The sequence below is a fragment of the Mytilus trossulus genome, chromosome 1 (assembly GCF_036588685.1).
Source record: "Mytilus trossulus isolate FHL-02 chromosome 1, PNRI_Mtr1.1.1.hap1, whole genome shotgun sequence".
Classification (NCBI taxonomy): domain Eukaryota; kingdom Metazoa; phylum Mollusca; class Bivalvia; order Mytilida; family Mytilidae; genus Mytilus; species Mytilus trossulus.
Window position 1 is genome coordinate 103,270,587 of NC_086373.1, and position 22,359 is coordinate 103,292,945.

Consider the following 22,359-nt stretch of genomic DNA (forward strand, 5'->3'; position numbering starts at 1 on the left):
ATCAATTTTATAGTTACAAATTTATTTTCTTATAATTCTCTGTGTATTTACTGATGTTACACTGCTTTGAAAATTTTGCATATTTTATGTTTGTAAAAACATTGTTTGTACTGTGTTGTGACCTATCTTCGTTAAGTAAAAGTAATTTATAATGAGAAGCAAATTATTTATATAGGAAATATGTCATATTTGATAAATTGCAAAGTTAAGATTTATATAAATAATATCAAACGTATGTATATAATCCTTTTATTCAGTAATTCAAAGAACTTACATCGAGATGAGTCATTCATTATATTTTTTACCATATTTTGGAGAGCATTCAAAGGACATGTATATACACTTTCAAATTCAACATATAATTTATTGCTGCAATTAATTTATTCGTGTCAAATATGGAGACTCATCTATCATCATTTGTTGTTCTTATGCAGTTAACGTGCAGTATTTTGCATTTTTTTGTTATCATTGCATAATTACAAAATATTTTTGCCTCCAGTGTGTATTAGAGACCACTTTGCCATCTTACGCAGTAGGCAGTGAAAAGTTCTGTTGAATTGTCATTTTCATATTTTTTGTCATGCTTGTAATTTAAATCCTAAATTTTGGTTCATTGAATGAAGGTGAAGGTTTTGCTTTGATCTTATCCTTAAATTTTTTTAGACTTCAATAATTAATGAATGAAGCACCTAGAAAATGATATGAACTAAGATTTAATAGTCTATAAGAGGTCTTAGTATCTACACTCTACAGTTGTCCAGAGAATGTTAAATAGCAAATATGCAAGCTCAGAACCAATCATCCATCTTTAGGTAGTGCAGGTTTCATTGTAAGGGTTTTAATTTTCATTTATTTGAATTTGTCACATCTTATAAGGTCAGCTGAGGTTAGTAAAGAAAGATGACAATAACTGTATTAACAATATGATAACTTCCCTCACAAGTTGTGACATATAGGACAAATTTAGATATAAGACCTATTGTTTATATTTAAATTTAACTTTGTCAAAATAAGATTTTTTTTATTGCAGTGACTAGCATATTATTGAATGACTTATCAAGTGCAATTATGTCCCAGTACATTACTTTTTATCTTTAATTCTATACATCAAAGTTCAGTTGTCAAAGTACAACTTGTTTGCTCAGCAGGAGCCTTTCCTAGAAATATTACATAGTGAATATTTATCAGTAAACAGTTTAAAGTCTTTTCAGTCTTTATAGACAAATATAACTTTCCAAGAAAACAGTGTTATACTTTTTGTACTTTTAGATAGATATTGACTCACTTGAGGTGATTAATGAAGTTTTTATTCAAACAACAAATTGATATTTTAAAGTTATTTTGCATTCCCTATTTCTCTTCAGAACATAGCTGAAAAACTGTCATCCCAACATTTAGTTTTAAACAATTATTTTACATGATAACATAAATGATAAATGTTAGTAATAAGACAGTAACCCAACATCACAATAAAGGCAAAACAAGACATCACCATGTCAGCATACAATTAACAACAACAATAGGCAAGTGTCTATATCATATTTTAATGCCACCAAATAGAGTAGTAGCAATACAATCTAAGATCTTTGCATTATATCTCTGATCTTTCTCTTGTTTAGAATTGATATCAAATTTAATATTTTTCTTATAATTTTTTCAGGCTGGCCGTAGAATAGTAGACCTGTTTGAAGACCTCAGAGATGGACATAACTTGATATCACTGTTAGAAGTGCTTGCACATGAATCTTTGGTAATTAAAATTTCTGTTATATTTTATTTAGGTTTTAGACCATGCATGTTAGATTAGGTTCTATTTCTAAAACCTGAACTAAAATTATATTCTTGTATACAGTCCTTGAAATATCATTTTACTGTATACAAAATAAAATTCTATATGAATTCCATCAAAACACATAATTATTCTAAATGTTGTACTATTATAATGCAATACTCTTTGATGGCATAAACATTGCCTTAATTATAGCATTTTTATTACATTAGGGTGAAATATTAGTATATGCTTCCTATTAATGTAAGGACTAAAGCTCATGGTAAGGTGTCTAAAAGTAGTAAATTGGTAAAGCATCTATCTTTATGGTAATATTTTATAACCTTACTGTAACAGGAATAATTAAGTGTCAATATTTTTAGTTCATTGATGGAATATATCTTAGTACAAATGAATGCTTTCCAAATAGACTAATAAACTGACTGTCAGCAGTCTGAGGTCTTAGAGCAAATCTTTACTCAGTTCTATAGATTACAATGATTGTTTTAGAAACATCAAATTTAGTATTTTGATTGGTTGAATTCTGAGTCTTGAGTTTGATAATCATACTCAAAATGTTTATGACCTTTAGGACTGGAATTGTTGACCACTAAATTAAAATTTGTTTTTTACAAAACAGTTGTTGACTATGTTGTAAGGCAAAAACTTGAGTTTTGATTCTTAAACAAATCTGTTACCTTTTGGCAGTTACAATAGATTTTAACAAGTACTAACCTTAAAGTCAGTAATTAATGGTTGACTGTCATGCCTTGTTTACCAACATTATATACTTCATAAGGCATACAATGTCAAATCTTAAGATATTCATGTATAATGTATGACAAAATGCATTGCACCTAAAAGCATTGAAAATGACAAGTATCTTTATTATACCTGCAATACACAATTAATCATCGCTTCATTTAGGAATCTGAATAGCATGTTATAAAGTATAGCATGTTATGAAACTCTTTATTTATGAAAATAAAAATGGATGTGAATGTAGTGCAAATTGAAAAACTGAAATAAAATGTTGAGCAAAATGTGTTAACAAAAACACTTATTTATGTATGATACATAATTAGATATTTGTGTCTGAAGGTTTAATTTTTTCACAACCTAAGTAATAGATCATTGCATAATATTGACTTTTATTTGATAAGTTTTCATTGACATATCTATGTACTTATTTTGTAGCCAAGAGAAAAAGGTCGTATGAAGTTTCATAAAATTCAGAATGTACAGATTGCATTAGAATTCCTGCGAAGAAAAGGGGTTAGTTATTAATAGATAAACAGTTATTATCCAATTTACTTGTACATCTTTTTAGCAACCTATTAAGCCAACATTGGCCAATGGTCCATTTCTTAAGAGCATTTTAATAACCCAATAACTGTCCACCATCTAAACAAATTGTTAATAAACAATGCAGATGACCTAATATCTAAGAACTACAGCAAATTCTAAATGGTTATATATGAGGACATCACCAGATACATCCATAAAGATCTTTCTCTGATAGAGATGATGTCATTTGAACCAAACCTGCTTTTAATTTAATTGCTGCATATCAATTACTCTTGTCTAGCTGTAAGATCTGTATTTCAATTGTCCTTTAGAAAAGAGAAATATCATTTTATGACTCATTAATTTCAATTTATAAGTTATGAAACTGCATTTATAAAAGGGAATTGAATTTTTATTTTATTAATTTATTTTATTAATATCTTTAGATAAAACTGGTTAACATCAGATCTGATGAAATTGTGGATGGGAACCCTAAATTAAGTCTTGGGTTGATATGGACAATCATTTTACACTATCAGGTAAGTTAAAGAGAGATAACTCTGTAGGTCTTATGTTTTCTGCTAAAGGGAGGTAAGTAGTATGAAACCAAATAAATGTGCATGACTGTATTGATTACAGGATTAGAAACATAATTGATTTGTGCATTATTGTATGAAATTGTAGGTATGTCATAAAATACTATTTAAATATAGTGTTGGACATGATCGAAGGCATAAACTATAGAATGTAGTACTGACTCAGACTGGTAGAGTAAATCAATGTATAGAATATTACAATAAAAAGCTTGTGACAAACTCCAAGTTTGATATTAAGAAAAGTCTGCCTATTTTCATACTGTAGGATTGCTGTACTGATTATTTACAGAATAAGGGATGTGCACCAATCCTTTCTAATCACAGTTTTTGCAAAATTTACTTGAGACATGTTTTAACTCATATGATCATTTCACAACCAAAATGGGGACATATACCAAATAATATAATAAATATAATCTTTTCATATCACACTAATAACAAAGTTTGTTCAGAACACTAGCCTACGGGACATGTATTAATTATAATCCTTTTGTATCACAGTATACACAAAGTTTGCCTGGAACACGAAAACTTGGTTCACGTACTAACATTGTAAGTGTGTGGTGGTGTTTATTTTGCCTACAGTGGATATTAATTTGGGGTAGAATGTGGACATTTTAATACCAGAATAGTACCATCAGAGGATTTGAGGTGGCTTTGGAATGGCTAGATATATAGGCACTGGATGGGAGAGGCTCATTAGACTCATGCCTGCATTGTGTCCCATCCTAAATCATATTGTAGTGGCAATGATTAGTTATATATGGGGTACCTAAATTATACAGTCTCTCTACCTTTTATGTTTAATATGTGGTACCTAAATTATACCAGCTCTTACATGAGGTTATTTAGTAAGAGTTGAGTTTTTTTCGGTTCTGGCATGATAGAAAACCATCCTTTTTGTGTTTATTATAAATCAACCTTGAAAGTTGATTCAATACTACTGATGGCGAGAGTATTCTTGTTGTGAATGTGCATATAAACCAACGCTATCAATCTATCTTAAAAAAATCTTTGTTTGAATACATAACAATTGATATTGTTGAATATTGTGAAAGATATCATGGCTCCTGAACTAACAGTTTCAGTTGTTCTCAGTCTCTTTTAATTTAGCTATGATATATAATGTATAGAATTCTTCAATTTAAAGTTTTTTAAAAAATCAATAAAAAATAATGCTTATTAGGATAAATACACCTTATCTTTTAAAAATTGAGTCAACCACAAAAACTTTTGTTTTGTTTTAAAGATTAACAAGAACAAAAGGCGTTTTCTCCTCATAACATGTAATGATTAAGAAAACAAGTATGTTTTGATATTTCAAATTAAAAAAAATATGCATACGATGTTAATCTGTATAAAGTTCAGTGCCCCACTCGTGCAGCTGTTCGTTGCAGTCATAGGATACATGATTTATCTTACCATTGATATTAAATACACTTTTATTTACTTTCAATGATTGAGTCATTTGTGAGCCATTCTTTCTTATAACAAAACCATAGGATAAGTCATAAAGTTGCAAAAGAAACCCTTTTAATCAAGAAAGATAACTCTCACTAGATGAGCCTGAGGATAAGACTGTCAGTTTATCAGCTGATGAGGCCTTTGAATAATGATAAAGTACTTAGACTGTCATCAATTGTTTACTTTGGATGTTAATATAGTGATGTGAAGGTCAGAGAGGTCATCTTTGAAGGTGAAATAGATATTGAGTCATTGGCAAGTTAGCAGTTTATATTATTTTTAATTCAGTCTCTGCAACTAAAGAGAAAGCCTATGAATCCCTGTAAAGAAATGTTCAAATCTGATCTTTTTTCTGATACCAGGTTTAAAATTACATAACGTCTAATTACAGTGTACTTTTCTTGTATGCATGCAGACCTGCTCATTGAATTTTACACATGCAATCTAAATAACAAGGCAGGAAGGATGTTTTTGGTTGTATAAATAGAAGTTACATCTTTAGCCAGGTGATTCATCAAAACTGTGGTCCAAATCAATTGTTTATAGTTCAGAGTTAATTGGAAGAAAATTATCTTTTGCCTCCTTTATATGCTTTCAATACCAACTCATCTTAAAGAAGATTACATATTGACTCCTGGGGTAAACTTTCTAATCTGTAATACTTCCTCCGTAAAAAGAAACATATGTTCACACAAGTTTCAAGTTTGTTTATTATTAATGGTAAGATTTTGTCTATATCATTCTTTTAATCTCATCAAAAGAAGAAAAAAGCAGAAATTTTTGAAATTATATCTGCTGCATTCAAACCGCAGCAACTGGTAGGCAGCCATTGAGATTTCTCAGTATAGCACCAATGCTGTAGTGAGATCAGTTTATAATTACTTTGATAAAGTATTGACTCCGAGGGGAATAAATTAATGTAAGTAACAGATATTATAATCATCATAGACACAAAGATTTTTATCAAATCTCAGCAATGATTCACAATTCCCAAGATAAAAGTAAAAGTATAGACATGCCTCTTAAATCTATCTCAAACATCAATTCTGTAGATATACTTTATATAAAAAGTTAATAAATAGATAGGTAAGGGGGTGTCATTATGACATTCAGAAAACCATCATATCGGACAAAAAAACGTTATGCTTTTTAAGCAGATATTTTATAAGTTTTTTCCAAAGATATTATAGTTTTCTTGTCATATAATCATAACTCATTTTCAATTTAAACCATCAATTTTACAACTCCTATTTATGAAGCAATTCATACTTATGCACAAATCCAGGTATGATAAAAGATTCTTATGATTATAGAAAATTTCTACCCTGTAGTGTGGAACATTTTATCTTGGGTGGCGTTAATGTATCAAGGAGGTTTTTTATGAGTGGATAAAGAATGGATGTTCAATCCATTTCTTCAATGAAATATATTATGTGCAGAGCAAAAAAGATAAAGACCCTAATCCTACCAAAAGAAATGGGGGTTATGTCAGATGCTGAGACTAAAACAGTTATCAGTTATTTCTATCAACATTGAGGAACAGTCTTAGGGTAAAGATTTTAAAACTTGAATAACTTTGTCAAATCTTCATGGAACTTTACAAAACTGGAACAGATTAACTTCTTCATCTTCAAGAAGTATCAAAGTAGTCAAAATGTTGACTCTTAAAAGTTTTTAGTTACTCCTTTTGCTGAATTCCTCTGGCAAATAAACTTATATTTTTCAATGCTGCCCTCATTATATCTTTACACTGATGACACCCTTTACAAGGAGTACACATTTTTGTTTTTATATTTTTGAGTGTGCATCTTTGACATGATTTTTACGACCATGGTATCTTATTCCTTTTTATTGTTCCATCATTTTGTTCCTCATTATGTGCAGATGGGCTTAAAATCAAAGGATGTGAGAGTTTCACTTGTGAGGTCAAATGTTCAGGCCACTAATGGAAAACTACAAGTGGTCCAAGTTTTTATGACTTATGCATAGGGAGCAATAGCCATTATTTTCAAAAGCAACCTTTGTATTTTAATTTACAGCAATTCTTAAGCACAGTTTGGTATTTTAACATACAGCATCATTAAAAAAGAGCCTTGCATTTATTTTAATCCTGGTAGTGTACCTGGCAATGACATCTTACTTTCAGCTGTACTTATGGTAGGGATGTATAATAAAATGTTGTAATTAGGCCGTGTTCACATTGACCTAAACTCGGTGTTATGTTAGTGTAACTCACACATAAACTAAACATAATTACGTTCCCATTGATAAAACTCAATGTTTACATGTAGTTTAAATCATGTTTTGCCTACATGCAGTCGATAGTCGATGTAGGCCTTGTGTAGGTTCAGTGTACACAAAACTAGGCATTCCGAAATTGTAATTTTTCCATTTATACGTAAAAAAAGAAACGATTTTTATATAAAATTGATACTTATAACACTTATTAATAAAGTTCTTTACAGAAATATTTGTCTAAACTTGATATATTTATTTGTTATAAAACACTTTACGTAGCCTTATTAGCCCCTTATCAAGACTTATCCATCATCTTTGCCGAACACATAATTTATTAGAAAAGGTCTTCCCATATCGACTGGACGTACACACTTGACAGAAATATTTGCCACTGGTATTTTTTCAAACAACGATTCACTCATTAATGCATTACTGAAAAAGGGTGAGGTTACTTGTTTGTTTGTGTGAACCTCAGATCCGTTAAAATACAATTAGAAATAAAAAAAAAATATCACCCTCTTCTTTTGCCAAAGAAAAACTTGTAGAAAAAATATCATTTGAAACAAACAGAAAAGATAGAAATGTACTGATCCTTTAAATCGCAATTCTTTTTCTCTGTCTATAAGCAAGCTGATGCAGCCTTTTTTTTAATGCGTAGTCGAGTCATCTTTAAACTACTGCAAATCATTCAGAATTACTTTCTTAAAGGAGCAACCACTCTACTTTAAAAACAAGGGGGGGGGGGGGGGGTCTGAGTCCGAATTTTTTCTCGCGCGAAAGTTAATATTCATTTCGATGATAGCAATTCAATATTTAACACTATAATGTATGGGGAAACTTTGGATTTAGAATATTTTTTCATTCTAATCATCTGTATGACCCAATTTTTTTTTAATCAAATTGTGGAAAAATCCATCCCCCTTTTTTTTTTAAAGTCAAATGGTCGTTCCCTTACTGCTAGAAAAGTTGTTTGAAAGTTTGAATTCGGTTTCTACGTAATGAACATTTAAATGACATATAGTTTACAAGTGTGAACAAATATTATGTACAGGTAACTAAACAAGGTGTATAGATGTGGACAAATCTTATGTGAAACTAGTGTACAGTTCATTAAACCAAATGTAAACATGATTACTGTACACGGCGTTTGGTGAGAACACGGCCTTAGTCTTATGATGTTATAATTACAGACGCAAGATTCCTTTACCTGTTATATACTTATATCTCATTAACAATGTAGCATTGTAAACACACTTTCAAATCATAGAAACATGTGCCAATCATTCCCATTTAATTTTCAAATTTTGGCAGAGTACATTGGCACTTTCAACCTAACTTTGATACTCTTGTTTGTTTTGAGTTATTTCTTACAGACACCTATTACCTAGCTATACATAATATAAAACAATTTTTAAATAATTGGCACTAGAAAGGAACAAGTATAGATCACCAAATGGTCTTCTTCAAGTTCATGATTTCAGATATTTTTGCATTATTCACTAAAAATACTGACATTAATTGTATGCTATTGGCATAATGTCATTAATGTTTATTTAAGTTTCTTTTTATAAACATCTCTAGAAATTGCTGAGCCAAAGAAAGGTTAGAATTCTTTGATTTTATCCAAATGAAAGTCATCCCAATGAAAAAAGTGACAGAAGTTTGTAATTTTTCCAAATATTGTCCCACTGAAACCTTTCTGAACGTTTGTCATGCAACCCCCTTTTCTGGAACAATTTGTGATATTTTACTTTTCCAAACCATAGATTTTCTCCAGCATTTACTTGGTGTTGCCCACATTTTATGCATGGAAATTGATATTGTGTGTCGAAGAAATTTCCAGCTGAGTTAATCATTGTGCATAAAACCCACCAACTGAATTCATTTTTTCTTGGAAATATTTAAACGAAGGATTTTCTTTTCCCATGAATAGATTGCCAGTTATTGGCAAAACCTTTTGGCAATGATTGTCCTCAATGCTCATCCACTTTATTAACTTTTTTGATTCTAGCATCACTGATCAGTTTTTTGCCGAGAAAACATGCATCTTTTGATAAAGATATTTTTTACATGTATTTTAAAATAAGTGTTTAGTATACAGAGAGAAAAACATAGTAACTTTTTTTTAATCTGCAAGTATCCATTTAGAAAACAAAGAATATAATTAATTTATAGATCGTTCATCATATTTGTCAATTTTGTTTGTTGGTTATACATTATTAAAGATTTGACAAATATAGCTCTTCTAATTGTTAAATTAAAGGAACTTTTTTTTCATTAAATAATTCCCATAGCCATGTAACTTGTGAGTGAATGTACACTTGTTAGAACAAAAGATGTAAAAGATTTGATAGACAGAAATGAAGTATCGGCACAGGTTGTGATAACACAATTTCTTCATGTTTTGTTGAAAAAAAGTGAAAGGATTAAAGAAGATAAAAAGTTTGATGAATAACAGATAAACTTTGTTGTTTGTTGAATATTTTGCTTTTTTTATGGTGTACAACATGTATTTCAAGTGGATTCTTCTAATTAATTGTTCTTAATGAAAATTAGGCGGCTGATTCAAAAAGTGGAGTGTGTGTATTGATATTAGTGAAGATAACGAGCCTGTCGTGTTTATACAACTACAGATGGTGATGCTGTACTAACTCACATCATTGTGTAGGAGATACTACCATTCTTATGTTGATTATTTTCTGATTTTATTAATTTGTTAATACTTGGACTATTTATTTATTTGTTTTGTTCTACTGGATATATTGTTTGTTAATTGAGATTATATTCATGGAAAAGAAAAGATTTAATTTTAAATTCACTTCCAAGTTGAAATGGAATCGGTCAAAGGAAAAGGAAGAAAAGGTACAGTAGTTTATTAGAGACATTTATTGAAAAAAAATCAATTGTTAATTAGAAATTAGTCTGCCTATAAACTATTGGTAACTTGCAATTTTTCAGTAGAAATTCTTATGTTTTGAGTTTAAATGCATTTTACATTTTGTCATTTTGAATTCATTTCAGATTGAAAAGTTTTTTACTTTTTGTCTGATAAGTAGGGGAAAATGTAAGGAGCTGAAACATAAATAATTGAAAAAAAAAAGTTTTGTTTGCAAGTACAAAAAAACAATTAGAAAATAACACTGACCCTCATGTATGACGTGTAAATTTTATACACAAAAATTGTAAGTTTTTGTGCAAAATATGTAAACAGAGGGAGCGTCATCCTTGGAACAACAGTAGTAAACATTTTGTACTGATACTTGGTTGACTTAATTACCTCCTAGCCTATTAGTTTTATGTATGAGCCATTATAATTGGTAAGAACTATGTAGAAAATTAGCAGTCACCATCTTGTTGTTAGGGAAGTCAAGACAGATGTTTTTGTTTTGTGTCAGAGAACTTTGTCAAAACTAATTAGTACTGAAAATAAACCATTGTGGTGGTATTGTTTGAGGAAAGTTTTGTCAATTATTGTTTTATTGTTACTCTTGTTGATGAGGATTTCGTCTCAGCAGTCTGTCTCAGTTTGTATTCATCTCAAATTGGAATTAAATTATGTCTACTAATGTCTTACAATGGAAGAGGTTGATGTTTAATACAATTATCATAGTTCAATCTATTCCATTATATACCCAGATATGTGTAAAATATTGACATGTGAAAATCTTGAGTGCCAAATTTGACAACCTTCCTATACTAAGACTATTTAACTATCCTGCTTGTCAAGTTTTTACAAATTCAGTTAACAAATAGTATCCAAGGCCACACCAATTTAATTTCTTGTTCTACGGATTTTTGGACTCCAAAAATTGGGGCGAGCGAGCGATTTGAAAATTTTAATAAAAAAATATTTAATTTGCAAATTTTTGAGGCGAAGCTTAAACAGTAAAGGCGAGCGATTATAATTTTTTTTGTAAACATAAAATAGTAGCTTTTGACTATATTAAAACTTGATTTATCACTTGTACCTTGACATTTCTTTAATTTATGAAGTATTTTTTCCCTGTTCAACAAGAAATAATTGAATAATTAAATCTGGTCTATGTATGTGTGACTGACAATGAGACAATTCTCCATCCAAGCCATAATCAGTTTCAGAACAACCCCTTAATATTATGAAGATACCTTTTATGAGGGGTCAAAATATTAAAGTTATAATATATTTTTTTGTATAAACACTTTATGTACAAAAGGGCTTATATTTTCCCAAAAAAATATAACATTTGGTATTAAATGCAAACTTTCCAAGAATTTTGTAATATTCTTGGAATTTAACCATGTTAACACATTTACTTTAACAGTTTAATATTATTCAAAATAAGTGGACCCATCCCTCTTTCATGTCTTTTAGAAAGTTGTTTAAAATATAATGTATTTCTTCTCTTTTTTAGTAAAAATTCAAGTTGCCAAAGGTTTTGTATAGTAGCACTGTACAAATCCTTAGTATTTCTATTTTCTTTTCTACAACAGACTGAACAGTAAAAATGGTAAAATGACCCCTTCAAGGCCCTTGTCTGAGGGAGGGTTGGTCCCAACCTGATAATAACAAACATAGGTCAAAGTACGGCCTTTTACACAGTGCTTTGATCAAGACCAACCAGCAAGCTATAAGGGACCACAACTTAGTATTGTACACAATTCGAACAGGAAAACCAACGATCTAAATTATATTTCCAAACGGGAAAATACCAATGAACCATATCAACAAACAATAACTGCTGAACGACATGTCTCTGAATCAACCAGGACAGGTGCACAAACCTGCATCGGGTATGACCGTCACCATACATTATAATTGCAGTTGAAGGCAAATCCTTCAAAAGTTCTTTGTACTTTATTTTAACAACGAACATTTTTTTTTATAGGGAATACAAGTTAGGGGGAAAGAAACCAACATTTTGTTATGTACTGGTATTTCTATTCTATATCGGAGCACTCCCGCTTGGAATAAATTGGTTTCATGCTGAAACAAATATTCTCGCAGATATTTACAGTGTTATGGGGTACTGATAGGTTTAAAATCGTTATATATATAAAGGCTAGACTATGATTTTAAAAAACAAATGTTGAGATCTTTATATCTTATATTATATTTACAAAAAAACGGTGCGGGAAATGGACATGATTTCATTTCCGGATGCGGGAAGCGGGAATATAATAAAAATAAAAAAAAATCTGTTTTTAAAAAAATAGGTGCGGGCGGGTCCGTCGAACAAGGAATCAAATTGGTGTGGCCTAAGAATAAATTTTCATGATACTGTGTTATTTGTGAATACTTATAAAAAAGAAGATGTGGTATGATTGCCAATGAGACAACTGTCCACTGTCCAAAATGATGCAGACATTAACAACTATAGGTCACTGTACAGCTTTTAACAATGAGCAAAGCCCATACCACATAGTCGGCTTTAAAAGGCCCAGATAAGACAATGTAAAACAATTAAACACTCTATGAACAAAAGATATAGTAACCCAGTTTAACATGTATGTGTTATCATTGAGAAAAGCTGTTATACCACTACCAGATATAGGTAATCCTTTGGGAAGCCTGTTTTAAATTAATCTTAATCTTTTAGATAATGGTGGTGAAGGGGCATAAAGTAAGCATCAATCATCAGTAAATTAATCCCTGATAGTGTATTTGAAATCATTCTCATAACCTGTTCTAACTGTTTCCTAACAGTTTTATAGGTAATCCTTTAATTAACCTGCTCTATTTATTATTGGAAATTATTCTGGTAACATATTCTTGTTACAAGTAATTCTAGGGGTAACTTTTCTAACTGTTACAAGTAATTAAAGGCAGGTACCGGGGTAACCCCTGGTACCTGTTCTGTTACAAGTCATACTAGGGGTAACCTGTTCTAACAGTTATAAATAGGTAATCTTTTAGTTAACCTGCTCAACCAATTATTGGAAATTCCAATGTTAACCTGTGCTAACAGTTACAAGGTAAACCATCTGATAACATGTTGCAATAGCTAAAGGCAAACCTGTAGATAACTGAGTTGTTCCCTTTTCAGAAACAAAATCTGGTCAAGACAGTTTTGGATGAAGTTGAAGTCCAATCAACTTGAAACTTGTTACACATGTTTCCTATGATATGATCTTTCAATAAATTTCAATGAAAAATTATAGTTTTGACCCCAATTCACAGTCCACTGAACATGGAAAAATAAAAGTATGAGTGGTGCTTCAGTGTGCTGTGAACACATTCTTGTTGGGTAATCTTTCAGGTAGCTTGTTCTGGCAGTTATAGATTAACAATACAGGTACTCTCTCAGGTAGGCTGACTGGCATTTATAGTCTTATTATTATAGGTAATCTTTTAGGTAACCCATCTGGTTCTATCATTATTTGGAATACATGACTTCCTCTATTGTAATGTAAACAGCAGTGTTTGTGTTATATTGAAAATTAGAGGATTTGATTACCGTGGTAAACCAATGTATTGAATTATCATCATTAAAATGGCATTAAAATTGGAGTGATGAAGCATGTGAAACCATGATACAGTGAGTCATGGATATACAAGGAATTGGTTTTCGCAACTTCTTGTTATAAAATTAGAAGCTAGATGGCTCATTTTCAGATTAATGAACAGAGTCGGAATTTAGGGGGGGGGGGGGTGTGATGGGAGCCCTCTTTTTTCAGTCAGTGGGCCCTCCCCTTTTCAGAAATCTTGGATCATAATCTAAAGATTTACTTCCGATATATCTTGAAATTTTATCTTGTTCCCATTTAAGTATGGCCTCAAAATGATTTAGCAATACCATCATATGTATTGTTTGTCCTCAACATTGTATTGACTCAATATACTCTGGTTTTTGGCATAATCTATTCCATCATTGTTTAGCCCTATATACTATATTATTGTCAGAAACCAAAGGGCTTTGTCACCTAGAAATTCTAGTCTGCTCTATATTGCTTTTATCACTTCTTCATCAAAAAGTAAAAACACAAAAATACCGAACTCCGAGGAAAATTCAAAAGGAAAATCCAAAATCAAAAGGCAAAATCAAAAGTCCAAACAAATATGGTAAAATTGCCTTCCATTAAAATATCATACATGTACTCAAGGTCACATGTCAAGGTCAGTCAGGTATAACCAAAAGTGAAAAAGGTTAGACTAAGGCTGATGCTTGCATCTTTGTTTTCTTCATAAAAGATATAAGAAGGTGTGGTATGAGTGCCAATGAGACAACTCTCCATCCAAGTTACAATTTGTGAAAGTCAACCATTATAGGTCTTAGTACAGCCTTAAACAACATGGAGCCTTGGCTCACACTGAACAGCAAGCTATAAATGTCCTCCAAAATGACTAGTGAGAACACTTTTTACAATGGTTATCAAAAACATGAATAAATATTATGGAACAGTGATTCATTAATGATTGGGATCATAGAGAGAGATGGCCTGATATTGATTTATCATTAGTTGCTTTCATACTATTTGTCACCAAGCAGTCTTTATCTTGTCTTTATCAAAGTCAGGGGAAACTTTGTTTATATTTGCTCCATGCCACTTAAAGACAGTCTATTCTTACAATCAATGAAAATGATGTACACTAATCTGAGGGATTTTCTTTTAATCAGAAAAATAAGAAGATTCCATTTGATTGAATTAGTAACCATCCCATCAAGATTCATATTAATGGAGAGTGAATGTTCATTAATTATTAGGGTCTTCACTTTTTAATGTTCAAGAATTGCTTCAAAAAGAAGTAAAATTGAAATGTATGTGTTACTATGGCAATCAAACATGTAGTTAATGCCATTGATAAGGATGTTAATTAAAGGTTACATTACAAGGTGGAGTATCTGTTGTTTCAGTATGTCAGAATTGCACTTTCTCCAGATAAATACAGTCTGCATAACAAGGGCTGCCTATGACACATGGCCATTGGTTTGTAATTTGAATGTATGGAAGCTTGCATGAAACTATTTACATGTACATTCTAAAGGCTATAGTGATTGTTTTTAATGGTTTATGTTTTGACACTTTGATTTTGTCCTGACATTTTGTAATAGTTGTCATTGGAATAAGATAAGTTGAATCTGACAATTCTGGTAACAGATATTTTGAAAAACTCCCCCAAATAAAGTCTTCTGTAAGAAAAGAATGATACTGTTCATGAAAAACAGTTACTATCAATGTCTTAGGGTCAGGATAAGGGAGGCATATGTTCGCCAGCAGCTAGTTAATGAACTTAAAATCTACCAAAAAATATTAAAAATGCATTTTGAAAATTTTTGGTAGTATTTAAATTCCTCAAAGGATTATTGAAAACAGTGTGATAATTGAAAATTTCTGATATTTTCACAGATAGATAAGTTCCACTCTGTTCCTTATAACTGTCAGCAACACATCTTGTAAATGCACCTGCAATAGTATTCTGTCATGCTATTTCCTACAACTTATGCTTTTGGTATTGAATAAATGTGCATGAAATTGTTTTTCATAATTAATATTTTTGTGATAATCTTGTGATTTTTTTTAAATCCTTTTAATTTTTTGTTTAATCTTTTCTTTCATCTAAGTCTACTCTGTAATAGATACTGCCTTATCCACCAGGAATCTCTTACTTAGTGCATACAGTTGATAAGAGTTAAACTGCAGGTTCAGGACTTTTGGTTTGAAATGTAACAAATTTTATAATTAGCTTTAAATTAATTAGACTGCATACATACATAATTATAACAGATTTCTATTTCATTTTTTCTGTAAGTAAAACATTTGATGTTTTCTTTGGTATTTATTTTCTCTATATTTTATATAGATTTTGACAAGTTATTTAAGCCAAAGGGCCAATACAATTTATACAAATAAAATCTAGCATTTCCAAAATATTATCACAGATGTGTCATTATGATTGCATCTCAATCTAAATAAAACAGATGGTGTTTTATATAATGTGGTTATCATAGTAACAGCTTTCTTTATTAATCAGTTATTTTTTTCTTTGATAAATGCATTACAACCCTGTGGCTGTTTATTGATCTATTAAACAACAAAAGTCACCATTTGAAATTTGAATTATTCCCCTTTGATTATGTTTTTATTTTTATCAAACTGAAAAAAAAAGAAGTTTCGTTTACTGTTAGAAGTTATAATTGCATTATTTCCCATTTTATGTGATTTTTAAACCTCTGAAATTTGATTTGTGAAAACGAGAGTGAAGCGTGGTTACGAACTTGAAAAAGCTGTATTATATGATGATCAAGTGATGTAATAGCATAAACACGGACAGGTGAAAGCGATAATTTGGCAATAGTTTCCGGTAAAATACATGTTCCTGTTTAATATAATTGCCTACTAATTTGTTTAAGATATAGGGTCTAATTACATGTTAAAAGAAAGTGATTCCAGATGATGAATTACATATTGTTTTAATGATTTTTAGATTAACACTTTCTAAATAGGTGATGATAGTTATGATTCACATTGGTTTACCACAATCCAATTTATCTGAGAGAAGAAGAAAAAACTGGTTATCTATTATATGTCAAAAGAAAAATTGATATAAGTAAAAAAAGCAAAAAATGTTATAAGTAATAATGTATATCCAATAGCATCAAACAAATATAAAGGAAATATATTTTTTTAGAGTCTATACATCTGTTTTATATTTTTGGTGCTTAAAAATAAAAATAATTATGCACTTTCATGATTATATAAATTGTCAACTGTCCTGTAATATTTAGGATGCTGACATTGAAACAACATGGTAGTGTAAAAGAAAAAAATATCGACATTGATTGAGTTATCAATCAAAATGAATCATTAGCTTTTCAACAACTTGAAACTAGTGTTTCTTAATCTTTAAATCCTAATATTGTGTTTTAATAGTAAAACGCACAATAATTGATGACATTTTAAAGATAATTCATGCCACTGAGGGCCATATGAACAATTTTATAAGTATATTTTTTCAGAATCATTACTTTGAATTTTTCTCAAATTTTGTGTTTATATTTATGATGTACAAATACATCATATTCACTAGCCTGGATTCTTTATCCTATTAAAATAATGAGAATTAAATATTTAGAATTTATGTCAATTGTTAAAAATAGCCCTAGTTTTTGTGATAAATGAGAATTTGTAAAGTACATTTTGCTCTTAATTCCTATAATATATTAACAATTTAGTAACACCTCCTATATAAGTCATGGAAAAGGATCTCATTGATACACTTGTCACCTTCAGAATTGCCTCAATAGCTTGTGCTTAAAAGTTAACGAATATCTGTGTTGATGTTACTAATAGTTTTCTGTAGGTATTGACAGAATATCTTATTAAATAAATTAGCTGTGTCTGATGTGTATGTACTTTTACAAAAAACAATACTCGACTTTTAGAAAAGCAATGATTAAGGATGTCTTCTTACAAAAAGCCATTTAAAATAATAGACAAGTAGAGGTCAAACTCTTGCATAATTAGTTTTTTGTTGCTTTTGCTGTCTGGTGTGTTTCAAACCTTTGGTACATGTTTTCCTACTTGTATTTGCTTTTTGTTTGTCATAGTGAGGTATGTGTACATGTATGTTTATAGTTTGGTGATAAGATAACAGTTATTTCTGTAATTCAAAGATAATACGCCTAATTTTCATATTTATTGATAAAATGAAGGCTATTTAATGTACTGTTGCCAAAAAATATAGAATTGTTATGTACAATCGAGAACAATACAAAATATATCATCTTGGATGTGTTTGGTTATACCTAATTTATAATTTAATAAGCTGATTAAAGCAATTTGTTTTCACCTTTATAATTACCTTGCATATATGTATGACAATGTAATATTTAATGTAACAAAGCGCTGATCAATGCAGTTATTGCCTATTGAATGGATTATGCAGCCATTTTTCGCAAAATACGTTCTGGGATTTTTAAGAACAATGCTGATACATTTCAACCTTATTTTAGAACACCAGTGTTATATTCTTGTTTTTGGATAAATAAAGAACTTTTTGTCAGATTTGATGGGGATTATATAAAGTGTCAGACTTCTCAGACATCACCAAGAGTAAGTCACTTTTATTAAATTAAGGAAAGAATCAGTCGGACAATCCTCATTCAATATGTCTCCACTGGTCTACCATTCTTCGTTATTCTTCTTTATTGATTTATTTGTCTTCCTAATCTTAATTGGTAATTTCTTATGTTTACAGCACTTTGAAATTTTCCCTATATATTAGTATATTTTTCTGTATGAATGTATGTTTCATATTTCACACAACTCTATATTCATCTTTTCATATCTGACTCGTTATTGATGACCTTATTTTAATATACAATATTTCATTGACAAGAAAAATTATTTTCTTGACATTTTTTTTGTTGACATCAAAAGATGCCCCCTGCAGGTAATACATACCTACACTGACAAACAACGCCTTTTACATATATTTTTAATATTCATCTTCAGGACCTGTATTGGCCTACTATCATATATCATCTTCTAAATCATACAGGTACATTTTTGTGGCCAGGTGTGTCCAGTCAATCCTAGTGACCACTCAAATAATCATTATCACTAGCTTGTTAATCGGGACAGTATTTTCGCTTTTCATTTGATATCGTTCCCTATCTCAGTGACTTATCCAAAGTTTACCTGTGCTTGGTTCAGTAGATAGTTGTCGTCCAGCAGATATATTTCATTCATATAGTTTCGATATAAGGATATGAATTAATTAAGATGTAATTAATGATTAAATAATTAGGATGTTCTAATTAAAAAACACTGTCATACCTGATATTTTTACCTGGCTTATAGTATTGATTGGATTACCTGCGCATTGTTTGAAGTTTTTGTGTGTTGTCATCGTTTAAATACCTGGCGAGTGTCCGAGGAATATATCATACTGGGATTTATTTAGGTAAAAGTGTGTGGACTCTGGCTAATTATTTACGATGATACAGTGGAATTAAGGGTGGAGAGTGGATAATTTCGGTGGTGTCAAGTTGACATTTTGCAATGTTTAGCTGCTTTAAAAAGAAAAAGAAGAAAACAAAGGGAAAAGCACCATTACACGTTCCTAGAAGTCAAAGTGATGGTGCTTCAGGTTCTAATCAGGTAGGAAACTTAATGATATACAGGACAGGTTAATTACCTGACTGAGGTTACTATCCAAAGTTCATACATAGGCCAGCTGTGAATACTTCCTGCAAAATGTCTTGCTTTTTCTTATGCTTCCTTAAGTTTCTTTGTAGTAATGAAGACTACATTTTAAAATGATATAAAATAAGGTATTTTTAGTCAGATATGATCCATGGCACATGATGCACTTTTATGTTTTCTTTTCATAATGAAGTTGGCAACCCACAGTGCAAAAACATAATCAGAAATACTATTTAAATATGACACATTTCTGTTTTTTCATCTCACATATTTTATGTATGTATGTTGATTGAGAAAGAAAATATTGAATATTTATATATAAGTTTTGTATCAGGCGTAGCTTTTTTAACAGCCAAAGAAAACAAATATTGACTTTTTTATTGACAATGTTTATGATCTTAAATCATTTTCTGTGGTACAAAAGCTGTTTGGATCAGTGAACTGTTATTCATGTTTTTTAAACTATCTTTGTGTTTATTCTTGAGGTATTCATGTTCAGGTGTATCCCCCTTCATTGCTACCTGTATCAAAGAAAACGTTGAGATTTATTTGCTGATATACATAATTTACTTTTCTGTATGTAGATAATGACCTACATCTTAAGCATGTTAATTCATATTATTGTTGTTTACATATGTTCACATAATGTGTAGAAATTAGAATTTTCTGGCTGGATAACCTCTTTGAAGTATTTACCCTCTTAAGAATAATATTGGACACAGTTTTGGACAATAAGCCACCCAAGTTTTATCCCCTTGTAATTAAATAGATAAAATTAAACCAATATTGACCATCATGTTGTTTAATTTGGGTTGACTTTCTCTAAGGTCAACAGTATAAACAAGGACTGTGATTCAAACAGGACTTGTAAAATATTCAGTTGCTGCATGCTTTACAGACATCTTTCATTTGTACTCCTGTTTCTATTTCTTTCGAAAATTAAAATGTTTTATTTGCTTTGTTTACTAAATAAAAATTTGTCTGTATATAGACTGGCATCTGAATTATTGTACTTCAGACTATCAGACATTCATTGATTCTCATTTACTGTTTATAATTGAACTATTGTCTTGAAACCATTTATCCTATATCCTTTTATTTTATATTTAGTTCTTCTTTCCATTAAGACTATTTATGGCAATTGATTTGTTTCATTCTAAACATTTACCAAAAACCGGCCCTTTATACAAGTATGATCTGTAATACTAGCGGGTCTCTTGATATTTAAGGTGTTATTTGCGTACCTCTGTTTAATATAGACATTCCTGCTCTTGTTCACCTTGTTTTAAAGCATACCAAATTTATATGTAGAGCTAAAATGATCCAAATAAAACATTGACCCATAAGATTACCTTCATACCTGAAGTTAAGGAATTCTTTGACATAAATCAGTATTTAACTATCAGAATGATACAATTACACTAAGTAAAGATCAAACAAATACAGTAGAATTGATTTGTAACTACTGGTTAGATTAGTCCTGATAGTACACACTCAATTTGTCACTAGGCCAAGGTAAAGTCTACTAGGTAGTATATGGGTGGCCTAACAACATCATGTGAATACCATTTGTCAATTCATTAATAATATATTATTATCATTACTTCAACTTGAATATATGATATTCAGATAAGATTACCTAGTACTGATTTTACATGGGCCAAACAGTTTTACAAGTATGGGTCTTTTCAGTATATTAATGATAGTTTATAGCTCAAAATGGTTATCTTCAATGTTATATTTCAAATAGAAAGGGGTAGAATTTTCAGGACTAGGATAGTAAACATTGTGGGAATAATTGGGTTGGAGTCATTGTATAGTATTGGGGTTACATCAGAGGTATTGCATGAAGGCATACAGGGTTTTTGAAGTTTGGACAACATTTTAATTCTTTGAAATATGTCTGTAAATATCCTAAGCAACATGCTTGAAATGACTGAAAACAGTTCATAGAGTAGATTGTGTTATTTATCAGGGTAAACATATTAACCTTTACTGGACTGTACTAAACTGAAATGCACTGATATTTTGTGTCAGTATTGGATGCCCTTCTGACATTGACAGCCTTCAATGTATCCTCATTACCAGCTGTTGTATATACTTACATCTTAGTGCAAACAGCAAAAAGGAGAAGACTAATGTAGTTTTGGTTCTAGTTGAGAAAATACCATTTTACAGAAAACTTGCATAACTAAGATGACAAATCATTAATATCTAATAATGTTTGAATATTTAATTATGTGAACTGCAAACACATTACAATAATTTGTTTCAGTCAATAACTTCTCTCTGTTATTGATTGACTACCAGCTGATGCATAATATTTTTTATTATTGAACTGTAGGCCTTTCTTTGTTTTTTGTTGCTGAATCATGTTTAGAATTTGCACATGTTTCAGTGGTATCTATTGGCGTTGGTTATTTTATGTCAAGAATTTTATGTTAGTTCAACCCTCCACATATTTGTCAGCAGATGGCTTGTTTCCTAAGTCTATTAATCTTATAGGATTGTAACTGTATTGTGGTCCTTTTAAAAACAGACCTGGTAGTAAACAAAAGTTAAATGTCTTAAACTCACTATACCATAACATTGGTTTAATATTATAAATATATGATCTATTACACTTGATCATGCTAATTGTTTTATTTTCTAATCTCATTTGGTATTATTATTATCAGCAATTTTAATTTAGTAACTCCAATGTTTATATTATTACATTTAAATATATTTAGGACTAATAAACTGGTTAAATGAACAGCCTTATGCCAGGTTGCACTAATTTGATTCAATTTTCTAGTAACAGTTTAGACAAATGTATTTTATAGAATTAAACTGCAACATAAATGGCTTTTTCCATTGTACAAAATATTGTTAAAAAAA

General features: G+C 30.3%; 1 protein-coding gene across 2 annotated transcripts in view; it reads left to right on the forward strand.

Annotated features, from left to right (window-relative positions):
- The window catches only part of LOC134694620 (microtubule-actin cross-linking factor 1, isoforms 1/2/3/4/5-like), a 141,132-nt gene that overhangs the window by 19,284 nt on the left and 99,489 nt on the right, over positions 1-22,359 (forward strand). For both annotated transcript variants that reach the window (XM_063555665.1, XM_063555660.1), the window contains exons 5-7: positions 1,661-1,750; positions 2,966-3,043; positions 3,502-3,594. In XM_063555665.1, coding sequence (XP_063411735.1) covers positions 1,661-1,750; positions 2,966-3,043; positions 3,502-3,594 — 261 coding nt within the window. The remainder of the gene's footprint in view (positions 1-1,660; positions 1,751-2,965; positions 3,044-3,501; positions 3,595-22,359) is intronic.